This window comes from Carcharhinus amblyrhynchos, chromosome 15 (genome assembly GCF_965287045.1).
Source record: "Carcharhinus amblyrhynchos chromosome 15, sCarAmb.v2.hapA, whole genome shotgun sequence".
NCBI classification, from domain to species: Eukaryota; Metazoa; Chordata; class Chondrichthyes; order Carcharhiniformes; family Carcharhinidae; genus Carcharhinus; species Carcharhinus amblyrhynchos.
The window spans coordinates 4,679,103-4,693,634 of NC_137338.1; the positions used below are offsets into that span (position 1 = coordinate 4,679,103).

The following is a 14,532-nucleotide window of genomic DNA, read 5'->3' on the forward strand; positions in this document are numbered from 1 at the left end:
GTAGAGGTAGAGAGGTTCTTCCTGCTTAGAAAGGATAGCAGGACGAGAGGGCACAGCCTCAAGATAAGGGGGGGGGGGTTGCGGTTTAGAACGGAGTTGAGGAGGAACTTCTTCACTCAAAGGGTGGTGAATCTCTGGAATTCTCTGCCCGTTGAAGTGGTGGAGGCTGCCTCGCTGAATATTTTTAAGACGCGGGTTGATGGGTTTTTGATAGGCAAGAGGATTAAGGATTATGGGGAGAGGGCAGGAAAGTGGAACTGAGCCACTTTAGATCAGCCATGATCTTATTGAATGGCGGGGCAGGCTCGAGGGGCTAGATGGCCTACTCCTGCTCCTATTTCTTATGTTCTTATGAGCCTGCACGTTCTCCCTGTGTCTGTGTGGGTTTCCTCCAGGTGCTCTGGTTTTCTCCCACACGATGTGGAGATGCTGGTGTTGGACTGGGGTGAACACAGTAAGAAGCCTCACAACACCAGGTTAAAGTCCAACAGGTTTGTTTGGTAGCAAACGCCACTAGTTTTCGGAGCGCTTGCTGACCCTTCGTCCGGTGAGTGGGAAGTCCTGGGCATATAAAGACACACACTCAGTTTACAGAATACTGATTAGAATGTGAGTCTTTACAGCTAATCAAGTTTTAAAGGTGCAGACAACGAGAGTGGAGATAGCATTAAGCACAGGTTAAAGAGATGTATGTTGTCTCCAGACAGGACAGTTAGTGAGATTTTGCAACCACCCTTTGAGTGAAGAAGCTCCTCCTCAACTCTATTCTAAACTGCACCCCCCCCGACCTTATTTTGAGGCTGTGCCCTCCAGTTTTGGTAAACGAGGCTTCATACAGACAGTGACCCAAGCTAGGGATGCGATCCTGTGTCCCTAGCGCTATGAGGCAGCAGTGCTAACCACTGTGCTACAGTGCTGCCAAGTCAAAGAACAAAGAACAAAGAACAACACAGCATGGGAAACAGGCCCTTCGGCCCAACGAGCCCGCGCCGCCATTTTAACACTGTGAGCTCCCTCTTCCATCCTTGACCCTTGTCTACGCTTATGGCAGTCCACATTGGAAACCAGATTGAGGGGAGTCTAACTTAGGCACAATTTGTTACACCAATCAGCCTAAGAGCACATCTTTGGGGTGTGAGAGGAAACCGGAGCACCCGGAGAAAACCCACGCAAGCACGGGGAGAATGCGCAAACTCCCACAGACGCCGACCCAAATCCATGTCTCTGCACAGCAAACAGTGATAGTCACTGAGCTGTCGTGTTGTCCTATTGCCTCAAAAGTGGCTGTAATGTTGATTTGATAACACTGCAACGCAGCAACATGGGCACAAAATTAGCTGAGTAATAGGAAGCAGAGGATTATGGTCAATGGGTATGTTTTGGGCTGCGATAGGAAGGGGGTACACATGTCAGGGTCATTGCTATGGATGATGCTCAGAGAATGAATTTTCAATGAATACTGGCGTGTAAGGAACCATGCTTAAAGTCCAATGACATGTGGCAATTCAAATTCAACAAGCCAAAGGTTTGGCATCATTATGTAAACATGCCCTGCACTGCTACAAATCAGTTAACTGCCTCATGATAAAGGTTTTAGACATCAAGTGAAAAGTAAATTCTTTCCACTGTTCGCTGTGGTTTTGTCCCACCCTGTGCCCCTGATAACACACAAAATGTTCAATATTTCTTGTTCGCAAGCAATCCAATGGGTTCGATTCAAAAGGTATTTTCCAGACGATAATTGTACCAGCAACTCAACACCCTTCGATTACAAACATATCAGTTCCATTCTGAGTCGCGAACTATCCTGATCAGGGTCCTTTGGTCATTCTTTCACTGTTGCTCGGTAATAATCCAGGGACACCCTGAAATCCAGGGACTCTCCCAGTCCGTTGGGCAGCGTGAGCCGGGAGACACTAGCGGAGGCCATCTCGCGGGCTTCCTGCTGGGCGCCAAAGCCTCCACGCGTCCCCGGACTCCGGATTTCCAGCATCGTCAGCTCCATACCAGAAATCGGCATGGAGCTGAGTAAAATATTTAAATCACAATTTTAATATCATTAGCAAGCCCGGGACTGAAACCTACGGGCCCACTAGCCCCCCCCCCCCCTCCCCGCTTCTGCCAGGATTTCTTCACTCCAGCGGGATTTACACTAACGGGTTGCAGTCCTACTTGAGATGATGGCATCTGTGTCAATGATCTGGCATGTCTTGCAGAGGTTGCTGTGGCAGGGTTGTGTGGTGTCGTGGTCATCCGACGCGCCACAGCAAAAAACCGCTCTGACCTCCTCAGAAGATAGACATGGGACATGGTGGACCCTTCATCATCCAGGACTTCGCCAGAATGGAGAAGCTACAACATCTTCTCCAGAGTCTTCAACATATCATTGATGAAGACGAACATTGCACCACGGCCATCCCCACACCCCCACTTCTTGCCTTCAAACAACCGCACAACCTCAACCAGACCATCGTCCGCACCAACCTACCCAGCCCTCAGGAGAACAGTAACAATGACACCACATAACCCTGCCACAGCAATCTCTGCAAGAAGTGCTGGATCATCGACACGGATGTCATCAGCTCACGTGAGAACACCGTCCACCAGCTACACGGTACATACCCTTGCAATTCGGCCAATGTTGTCTACCTGGTGCGCTGCAGGAAAGGATGTCCCGAGGCATGGTACATTGGGGAAACCATGCAGACGCTACGATACCAGAAGAATGAACACCGCTCGACAATCATCAGGCAAGACCGTTCTCTTCCTGTTGGCGAACACTTCAGCAGTCATGGGCATTTGGCCTCCGATGTTCAGGCAAAAGTTCTCCAAGGCGCCTTCATGACAGACGACAATGCAGAGTCGCTGAGCAGAAACTGACAGTCAAGTTTCACACACATGAGGACAGCCTCAACCAAGATCTTGGGTTCATGTCACACTGTTTGTAACCCCCATGACTTGCCTGGGCTTGCAAAATCTCACTTACTCTCCTGTCTGGAGACAATACACATCTCTTTAACCTATGCTTAATGCTGTCTCCACTCTCGTTGTCTGCACCTTTAAGACTTGATTAGCTGTAAAGACTCACATTCTAATCAGTATTCTGTAAGCTGAATGTGTGTCTTTATATGCCCTGTTTGTGATCAAAACTCCCCACTCACCTGACGAAGGGACAGAGCTCCGAAAGCTAGTGGCGTTTGCTACCAAATAAACCTTTTGGACTTTAACCTGGTGTTGTGAGACTTCTTATTGTGTTTCTCCTACACTCCAAAGGTGTGTGGGTTAGGTGGATTGGCTGTGCCAAGTTGCCCCTTAATGTCAGGGGTACTAGCTACGTTAAATGCATGAGGTTATGGGAATGGGGTCTGGGTGGGATTGTGGTTGAGGCAGATTTGATGGGCCGAGTGGCCTCCTTCTGTACTGTACGGTTCTATGGATTTTCTGTGAGCATTAATGTCCATTTGAGATTTACTGTCAAACCTGCCAGTGCAGCACTGCAACCTGAACACATCAGTCTCCTTTCACAAACTAATCACCGTGGTGGCAACGCCATTGTTCAACATGACCCCTTTTACTGATCACCCAACACTAATCCCAGGCCATTTGCTATTTTGAGTGACATTGGACAACAAACTAATCAGCCCACACTAATCTTAAGAAAGGCTGTGGTGTAGTGGTATTGCCCCGGGTAATGCAATGGGGATCTGGGTTCGAATCCCAGCATGGCTGATTGTGAAATTTCAATTCAATAAATATCTTGAATTAAAAGTCTAATGATGGCCATGAAACCACTGTCATAAAAACCCATCCGATTCAATGCTACCCTTTAGGGAAGGGAGCTACAAGAAGGCAGGTTGCTAACTGAATGGCTGCAAATTGAGAGAGGGGAGTGTGCAGTGGGACCTGGGTGTCCTTGTGCACCAGTCGCTGAAGGTAAGCATGCAGGTGCAGCAGGCGATAAAGAAGGCAAATGGCATGTTGACCTTCATTGCGAGAGATTTCGAGTACGGGAGTGGGGATGTATTGTTGAATTATACAGAGGTCTTGTTGAGGCCACACCTAGAGTATTGTGTGCAGTTTTGGCCTCCTTTTCTGAGGAAGGATCTTCTTGCTCTCGAGAGAGTGCAGTGAAGGTTTGCCAGGCTGATTCCAGGGATGGCAGGACTGATGTATGAGGAGAGATTGACTAGGTTAGGATTGTTTTGGCTGGAGTTCAGGGCAAATGATGAGGGAATTTCATGGAGACTTATAAAACTCTAACAAGACTAGATAGAGTATAACAGGGTATAGATAGAGTAAATGCATGCAGGCTTTTTCGTCTGAGGCTAGGGGAGAAAAAAGAACTAGAGGACATGGGTAAAAGGGGGGAAAAGTTTAAAGGGAATATTGGGGGGGGGGCTTCTCCACACAGAGAGTGGTGGGAGTGTGGAATGAGCTGCCGGATAAAGTGGTAAATGCGGGCTCACTTTTAACGTTTAAGAAAATCTTGGACAGGTACATGGATGAGAGGGGTGTGGAGGGATATGGTCCAAGTGCAGGTCAGTGGGACTAGGCAGAAAAATGGTTGGGGCAGGCTCGATGGGCTAGATGGCCCACTCCTGCTCCTATTTCTTCTGTTCTTATGTTCTTATGTTAAGAAGGGCCTGTTTCTGTGCTGTAATGTTCTATGGCTCTATCGACAGTGTAGATACAGAGAGGATCTCTCTGATGGTGGGGGGCAGTCCAGAACCAGTTCTGTATGTGTCTCTTGCAGCTTTGTATAATGGCACTGTTGCTATTTCAGCTGCCAGAAATGTCCCTCTCTTTCTCTTCACATCCAGTCCAGGACTGAAATAAAATGATGTCAGCCCTTTTCTCATATTACAGTGTTTGTTGATTGATAGCATGATACCAAGAATTCGGCATTAATCTGGCAAACATAGTTTATCCTCAATTTGATTCGCAGGTTCCTGTTTAATTAAGTTAGTGGTGCTGATAACCGCAGGCATGGTCCCGTATAAGAGTGCAACCTTAACCAGGGCTGGCCACGTCTCCTGTCACGATGATGAAGACTCTCATTGTTCTCAGTGTCCTGCTTGCTGTCTCCAGCGCTGAGATCCTGACACGATGTAAACTGGCTAAAGCAGTCAAGGACTCTATGCTGGCAAAATACACTAAATACAGCGTGGCAGACTGTGAGTAATACTCTCTCTGTTCAACAGAAACAATGTCAAATACACTTGCAGATAGCGACTGTGCTTTTCTCTTGTACTGTCTTCAGTCAGTAAGTAATTTTTAAAATTTGTTCGTGGGCTCTGGGCATAGCTGGCTTGGCCATCATTTATTGCCCATCCCCACTTGATCTTGGAGGGCAGTTGACAATCAGTCACGTTGCTGCAGCTCTGGGGTCACATGTTGGACAGGCTAGGTAAGGATGGCAGATTTCCTTCCCAGTGAACCACATGGGTTTCTCCAACACTCGACAATAGTTTCAAGGTCTGCAGTGGTTTCTTAAATGCAGATACTTTTTATTGATTTCAAATTCCTGCATGGTTAGAACATTGAATACAGGAGTTGGGACGTCTTCTTGAAGTTGTACAAGACATTAGTAAGGCCACACTTGAAATACTGTGTACACTCCTGGTCATCCTATGACAGAAAGGATATTGTTAAAATAGAAAGAGTACAGAAGAGACTTACTAGGATGTTACTGGGAATTGATGGTTTGAGGTATAAGGAGAGGCTGGATAGACTGGGACTTTTTTCCCTGGAGGGAAGCAGGCTTAGGGATGAGCTTACAGAGGGCTATAGATCAGTTTAATAGTCAACATCTTTTCCCAAAGGTAGGGGAGTCTAAAACTAGAGGGCATAGGTTTAAGGTGAGAGGGGAGAGATACAAAAGAATCCAGAGGGGCAATTCTTTCACACAGAGGGTGTTGAGTGTTTGGAATAAGCTGCTAGAGATAATAGTAGAGGTGGATACAATTTTGACTTTTACAAAGCATTTAGACAGTTATGTGGAAAAGATGGCTACAGAGGGATATGGGCCAAATATAGGCAATTGGGACTAGCTTGAAGGTAAAAACTGGACAGCATGGTTAAGTTGGGCTGAATGGCCTATTTCAGTGCTGTAAACCTCTACGACTCTATGAATCAATCTGCCATGGTGGGATTTGAACCGGCTGCTCTTTTAGATCCGAACAAATTGCTGCATGAAAAGTGTTCACATTTCACCTGTGGGTCTTTTACCAATTGCTTTAACTCTGGGGCCTTTGGTAATTTGACCTTCTGCTACCAGAGCTGCTCACCTGCGCAAGGATATTTTGGCCTTGGAGGGAGTGCAGAGGAGGTTTACTAGGCTGATACCAGAGTTGAGGGGGTTGAGCTATGAGGAGAGGCTGAATAAACTAGGCTTGTACTCGTTAGAGTTTAGAAGAATGAGGGGAGATCTCATTGAGACGTATAAGATGATGAATGGGATGGATAGGATAGAGGTGGAAAGACTCTTCCCGCTCAAAAAAGACAGTAGGACTAGGGGGCACAGCCTCAAGATAAAGGGGGGGCAGTTCAGAACGGAGTTGAGGAGGAACTTCTTCACTCAAAGGGTGGTGAATCTCTGGAATTCTCTGCCCGTTGAAGTGGTGGAGGCTGCCTCGCTAAATATTTTTAAGAAGCGGGTTGATGGGTTTTTGATAAGAGAGGGGATTAAGGGTTATGGGGAGAGGGCGGGAAAGTGGAACTGAGCCACGACAGATCAGCCATGATCTTATTGAATGGCGGGGCAGGCTCGAGGGGCCAGATGGCCTACTCCTGCTCCTATTTCTTATGTTCTTATGTTCTTATGTTCTTATGTTCTTATTTACTCCATTAAACTCCTAATGATCTTGAACACTTTCATTAAGTCTTGTCTTAACCTTCTCTGCTTTATGGGAATGCAACTTTTCCTGGCACTTTACATAGCTGAAGTTCTGCATCTCAAGTGCCATTAAAACCATGAATTATTCATTCACACTCTGGATATTCCCCCATTTCCTTAGCCTCAGAGGTACAACCCTGATTGGGTGTGACAGACAACTGATTTCGTTATTCATTGCCAAATCCGACTCGACCACATAAACACGACTGAGTCTCACTCTTATCTGCCAAACTTGTTCACAATTCCAGCATCGTCCTGGAACCACCAGCTTATTTCCTCAGTTGCAAACTGTCTTCTTAAAACACTTTCACCTCCCAGCGAACCCTGCCTCCTCCACCTGCGCTTCCAACAACAAGTGCAAGAGGGGTGTCACAGTGGTTAGCACTGCAGCCTTACACCGCCAGGGTCCCAGGCTCAATTATGGCTTTGGGTCACTATCTGCATGTTCACCCTTTGTCTGCGTGAGTTTCCTCTTGATTTTCTCCCACAGTCCAAAGGTGTGTGGGTTAGGTTAAAAGGCTGTGCTAAATTGACCCTAGTGTCAGGGGGATCAGCAGGGTTAAGGGAATAAACTCTATGGAATTGTGGTTGGTACAGACTTGGTGGGCCAAATTGCCTCCTTCTGTACTGTAGGAATTCTGTGAAGTTTATGGGCTATTTTGCCATGAAGATTGAGTTATCTGAACATTGTCTCTGCCAGTTTCTAACCTCCCCCGCGTCTGCCCACCCAAATTTCCCCTTAGATCTCCTGAATTTGTAACTTTCCCTGGTTTCTCTCCCATCTTCCTTCTTGCCCTCTCTGAGCCAATCTTCTCCATGAGATTCAACCCTCTTGACCCTATTCCCACAAAACTACTCACCACCCAAGTTCCTTCCATGTTTGCTGATATTAGTAAAAGTCAGCTACTGCCCTCCTCTCCTTCATCACAGAATCTCTACAGTGCAGAAGGATGATATTTGGCCCATTGAGTCTGCGCCGACTCTGTAAAAGTGTAGCTTACCCAGGGGACCCTTCCCCCCGCTCCCAATTCCTGTAATTCATGCCTTTATAAGGCTAGTTCATCTAACCTGCACATCTTTAGATACAAAGGAACAATTAAATATGGCCAATCACCCTAACCTTTGCATCTTTGGACTGTGGGAGAAAACTGGAACATCCGGAGAAAACCCACACAGACAAAAGGAGAATGTGTAGATTCCACATAGATAGTGATCTGAGGCTGGAATTGAACCCAGGTCCCTGACTCTGTAAGGCAGCAGTGCTAACCACTGTGCCACCTGAAATTTGTCATCCCTCTCTTCAAAAAGCCAATCCTTGACTCCTCCGTTATAACAAACTGCCGCCATTTCCAACCTCATGTCCCTCTCCAAAGTCCACTGTCATCTCCAAATTTGGACACGTATCGTTTCCAGAACCTTATCATAGACCAAGGCAATTTTTATCAAAGAGACAAATGACATCCGTGTGGCTAAGTGAAAGGTACGTTCCCTGCTTATCGCGAAGACAACGGGTAGGATTTTCTGGCCACGCTCGCATCAAAACTGGAAAATCCCACCCGAGGTCAACAGACCTTTGCATAGTCTGCCTCCCGCCTGCTACGATTCCCATGGTGACTGGAATGGGAAAGCACGCCCCAATGGGCAGTGGCAGAGTCAGCTTGCCATTGGTCACCGATGGGATCTTCTGTTCCCACTGATCTCTGGGATGTATTGCCTGGCTCCCCCATCTGGCCGGTGTGGGGATTGCCTCAGCAGGACCAGATGATCTGATCAGGAGGAAGGGCAGGGAAGTTCAGCCCAATGTTCTTTACAGCGTATGCCGTGCAGAGTGAATTATATCTATGTTTGTCATGTGTTCTAACCTCCTCATGTTCACTTTGTAGGGTTGTGTTTGGCGGACCATGTGAGTAAATACAACACACTCGCAATTGGTCAGGACTCATTGAATGGCAAAGTCTGGTCAACAAACTATGGGATTTTTCAAATTAGCAGTAAATACTGGTGCGACAATGGAAAGACTCCAGATTCTTCAAATGGCTGTGGGATAAAATGTGATGGTATGTGAAGAAACCACATTAGTCCCAGGCTCACTTACTTAGAAATGCAATTTAACAGAGGGAAGAATAAACTAGTATGCACCTCGCTCAAATTTTATTCACACTGACTTAAATAGACAAAGAATGCTACTGTGGTTTAATATAAGCTGCCAATCCAACATCAGACTCGATGGAAGTAGCAATTAATCCACCTTGGTACCTCAGCCAAAGTTTTTCATTCTACCAAGAATAGACAGATTAACTGCCCATTTCTCTAGTTGAGCTTGCAGAACATTTACGTATAGAAGTGTTCCCCAAGTCCTTACATGTTATCCTACCTTGAGGGAGGGGTGATGAAGGAGAGACAGTGGCAAGTGGTAATGGTATTAGATTAGCAATCTAGAGACCCAGTTTAATGCCCTAAGGAAATGGTTTAAAGTCCACCAGGCCATAGACCACAGTTTCCCACCAACTGTAACCTCCTGACACCCTCTGAGGCCACCCTCCCCCACCCACCCACCCATCTTACAACATAGAGAGTGCAGAACACCTTCCGCTTTGGGTCTTTGTAACTCCACATTGGAACTCAGCTTAGCTATGTCAGATCCATTGGGAATGTTGTCATTATTACTTATGGGCCTTGTTTTTCCCACAAAGCCTGACCTGAAAAGTTAGGCTGCAACCCTTGACTGAATTTCCTGTGGATTAACTACATGAGAAACTCTTCATGGCCATGTTAATTAGATGATGAATGCCCATGTTAATTAGATGATGAATGCTGGTGGTCATGAAAGGTGCCATGCAAATGCAAAACTCACTTTGATTCCCTCATTGACATGTCGTCACTACCTTTCCAAGGGCGGGCAGTGATGGACAATAAATGTTGACCAGCCAGTGACGCTCGAGTCCCACGAATAAATAAAAAAAATTACATTTCAGTAACAATGGTAGAACAGAAGAATCTCCGTGGAAATTCATCTCAAGGTTTCAGCAAAGACAAGGGGTGGGGTTTTCCGGCGACACTTGCCCATAAACTGGAAAATCCCACCCAAGGCCAGCAGACCTTTTCATGGTCCACCACCCCCCCCACCACCTGGTACGATTCCCGTGGTGGGTGGGATGGGGAAACTCTGGTCAAGGTTTACTGTTTCCCGTGGGTGAAAGAGGTTCAGTGTCAACAACCAGACAGATCAGGCAAAAGCAGGACAGAGAGTAAGGGAAGTCCAGCTTGAACTGCATTTATTTCAGTGCGGGAGACCTGAGGGGCAAGGCAGATGAACTCAGGGCATGGATGGGTACACGGGACTGGGATATCATAGCAATTATTGAAACATGGCAAAGGGAGAGACAGGACTGGCAGCTCAATGTTCCAGGGTACAGCTGCTATTGGAAAGATAGAACAGGAGGCAAGAGAGGAGGGGGAGTCGCTCTTTTAATTAGGGAAAACATCACGGCAGTACTGAGAGGGGATATATCCATGAGTTCACTCAGTGAGTCTATATGGGTAGAACTGAGAAGAGGGAAATCACTTTGATAATGTTGTAGTTTAGGCCCCCAAACAGTGGGAAATTGAAGAGGAAATATGTGAGCAGATTACAGATAGCTCCAAGAAAAACAGGGTGATAATAGTAAGGGATTTTAACATTGTCTGGGGCAGCCATAGTATTAGAGGCTTGGATGGAAAGAAATTTGTTGATTGTGTACAGGAGGAATTTCTCATTCTGTTTGTGGATGGCCTGAATAGAGAGGGGGCAAAACTTGACCTCCTCTTGGGAAATAAGGAAGGGCAGGTGACAGAAATGATAGTGAGGGATCACTTTGGGATCAGTGACCATAATTCTATTAGCTTTAAGATAGCTATGGAGAATGACAGGTCTGGTCCAAAAGTTAAAATTCTAAATTGGGGCAAGGCCAGTTTTGGTGGTACCAGGCAAGAACTTTCAAAAGTTAATTGGGGGAGTGTGTAGGAAGGCTAAGGTGTGTCAGGTAAGTGGCAAGCTTCCAAAAGTGTATTAACCAGAGTTCAGAGTAAGCACATTCCTTTTAGAGTGAAGGGCAAGGCTGGTAGAAGGAGGGAACTCTGGATGACTCGGGATACTGAGGCCCTGGTTAAGAAGAAGAAGGCAGCGCATGACTTGCATAGGCAGTTGGGATCAATTGGATCACTTGAAGAGTACAGGGGGTGTAGGAGTAGAGTTAAGGGAGAAATAAGGAGGGAAAAAAGGGGACATAAGATTGTTTTGGCAGATAAGGCAAAGGAGAATCCAAAGAGCTTCTACAAATACATGAAGTGCAAAAGAGTAGCTAGGGAGAGAGCAGGGCCTCTTAAGGATCAACAAGGTCATCTATGTGCGGATCCCACAAGAGATGGTGAGACCCTAAATGAATATTTCTCATCAGTATTTACTGTTGAAAAAGGATGGCGGTTAGGGAACTTGGGGAAATAAATGGTGATGTCTTGAGGAATGTACATGTTACAGAGAAGGAGGTGCTGGAAGTCATAAAGCACATCAAGATAGATAAATCCCTGGGACTTGATGAAGTGGAAGGCTAGGGAGGAAATTACAAGTCCCCCAGCAGAGATATTTGAGGTGCCTGAAGATTGAAGAATGGCAAATGTTGTGCCTTTGTTCAAAAAGGTCTGTAGGGAAAAGCCTGGGAACTACAGGCCGGTGAGCCTCACATCTGTGGTGGGTAAATTGTTGGAAGATATTTTGAGAGACAATATCTACAGGCATTTAGAGATGCAAGGACTGATTAGGGACAGTCAGAATCGCTTTGTGAGTGGAAAATCATGTCTCACAAACTTGATTGAGTTTTTTGAAGGGGTAACCAAGAAGGTAGATGAGGGCAGTGCAGTTAATGTTGTCTACATGGGCTTTAGCAAAAACCATGTGGTTGCATAAAGTTGAATCTCACGGGATCCAGGGTGAGGTATCTAAATGAATACAAAATTGGCTCCTTGACAGAATAAGAAGTCTCATAACACCAGGTTAAAGCCCAACGGGTTTATTTGGTAGCAAAAGCCACTAGCTTTCGGAGCACTGCCCCTTCTTCAGGTGAGTGGGAGTTCTATTCACAAACAGACCATATAAAGACACAAACTCAATTTACAGAATTAATGGTTGGAATGTGAATCTTTTTAGGTAATCAAGTCTTAAAGCTATAGACAATGTGAGTGACATTGTGACATTTATGACTCTATGACTCTATAGCCACAAAGAATTTCTCATGTAATTAATCCACTTGAAATGTTATCCCATACTTTATGATAAAGAATGAGCTCTTGTCTCCCTCCTTTAATGTTGTCCCCACAATGACCATGCCATGTAGATCACCCCCACCTCAGATGAAGCTCTGCGCTTTAATGACACAAGGAGTAGAACTTGAAGAACACAATCCCTCGGATCTTTGTTAAATAATCACTTTTCTTTTCCCACTACAGAGCTCCGGAATGGTAACCTGAAGGCAAGCTTTGAGTGTGCCGCAGAAATTGTGTCCAAAAAGGGAATGGAGGCCTGGTATGTAAAGTCGTGCTCTTTTCGCTCTCTCAGTACTTTCAACTCATCAGACTGCAACTGGGGAAGGAACTTTTGCTGCTTTCTATAACACATGTACAAATACTGTAATGACAATATGGACACACACATCTCAGTGAAACAGGCATTTCAGCTATTAGAGAGTTGGTGTTATAGAGAGTGTGACAGTGAGGGTATGTATAGAGAGTGAGATAGTGAGGGGGTGTTTTAGGGAGTGTGACAGTGAGGGGATGTTTTAGGGAGTGTGACAGTGAGAGTGTGTTATAGAGAGTGTGACAGTGAGGGGCTGTTATAGAGAGTGTGACAGTGAAGGGGTGTTACGGAGAGTGTGACAGTGAGGGGGTGTTATAGAGAGTGTGACAGTGAAGGGGTGTTATGGAGAGTGTGACAGTGAGGGGGTGTTATAGAGAGTGTGACAGTGAGGGGGTGTTATGGAGAGTGTGACAGTGAGGGGGTGTTATAGAGAGTGTGACAGTGAGGGAGTGTTATAGAGAGTGTGACAGTGAGGGGGTGTTATAGAGAGTGTGACAGTGAAGGGGTGTTATAGAGAGTGTGACAGTGAGGGGGTGTTATAGAGAGTGTGACAGTGAGGGAGTGTTATAGAGAGTGTGACAGTGAGGGGGTGTTATAGAGAGTGTGACAGTGAGGGGGTGTTATAGAGAGTGTGACAGTGAAGGGGTGTTATAGAGAGTGTGACAGTGAGGGGGTGTATAGAGAGTGTGACAGTGAGGGGGTGTTATAGAGAGTGTGACAGTGAGGGGGTGTTATAGAGAGTGTGACAGTGAGGGAGTGTTATAGAGAGTGTGACAGTGAGGGGGTGTTATAGAGAGTGTGACAGTGAAGGGGTGTTATAGAGAGTGTGACAGTGAGGGGGTGTTATAGAGAGTGTGACAGTGAGGGAGTGTTATAGAGAGTGTGACAGTGAGGGGGTGTTATAGAGAGTGTGACAGTGAGGGGGTGTTATAGAGAGTGTGACAGTGAAGGGGTGTTATAGAGAGTGTGACAGTGAGGGGGTGTATAGAGAGTGTGACAGTGAGGGGGTGTTATAGAGAGTGTGACAGTGAGGGGGTGTTATAGAGAGTGTGACAGTGAAGGGGTGTTATAGAGACTGTGACATTGAGCGGCTGTTATAGAGAGTGTAACAGTGAGGGGGTGTTACAGAGAGTGTGACAGTGAGGGGGTGTTGTACCGTATGTGACAGTCAAGTGGTATTATAGAGAGTGTGACAATGACAAGGTGTTATAGGGAGTGTGACAGTGAGGGGGTGTTGCAGGGAATGTGAGAGTGAGAGTGTCTTATAGAGAGTGTGACAGTGAGAGTGTGTTATAGAGAGTGACAGTGACGGCGTGTTATAGACAGTGTGATAGTGAGGGGGTGTTATAGAGAGTGTGACATTGAGAGGTTTTGCAGAGAATGCGACTGTGAGGGATTGCTGTTGAGAGTGTGACAGTGAAGGTATGTTAGAGGTCTACAAAGTTATGAGATGATTCAACAAGGTGGATCTTCAGAGACTTTTTCCCAGGGTGAATGGGTGGACTCCAAGAGGGCACAGTTCTAAGGTGAGAGGGGGGAGTTTAAGGGAGAAATGCAGGGAATGTTTTCACAAAAAGGGTGGTGGGTTCTTGGAATGGCCAGTGGAAGTGGTGGAAGCAGGCACATTAGCAATGCTCTGTTGATAGACACAGGGAGTGAACATAGAGATAGAAACCACAGATCGGCACAGGCTTGGTGGGCTGAAGATCCTGTATTGATTTTTGTTCTAACACCTCTAATCAATAAAAAATAAAGATATGTTATTTCTCTCTGACTAATCTCATTTTTCTGATGCTTCTTTTCTGCAGGAGCAGCTGGGTTGAGAACTGTAAAGGGAGATGGATTGATTATTACAGCTTCTTTTGCTTCTGGTAAAGATGGAGGAGATACACTTGTTCAAACCCACCCGCTTCAACACAGCATAGCATGGGAAGCTTTCACCAGCTAGCTCTGCATTGTTGAGATGGCTGGGAACACAAGAAAGGAAGGTTTCTGTCACAGCTCATTAAAATAAAGACAAGCAAATAAC

The 14,532-nt window shown here is 46.0% G+C and overlaps 1 protein-coding gene across 1 annotated transcript; it reads left to right on the forward strand.

Annotated features, from left to right (window-relative positions):
* The first annotated feature begins 5,038 nt into the window (after positions 1-5,038).
* On the forward strand, positions 5,039-14,532 carry LOC145352899 (lysozyme C-1/C-2-like). Its single transcript, XM_080203199.1, has 4 exons — positions 5,039-5,174; positions 8,779-8,952; positions 12,377-12,452; positions 14,312-14,532. Exons 1-4 carry the CDS (start codon positions 5,042-5,044, stop codon positions 14,376-14,378), a joined length of 450 nt encoding a protein of 149 aa, XP_080059325.1. The 5' UTR covers positions 5,039-5,041; the 3' UTR covers positions 14,379-14,532.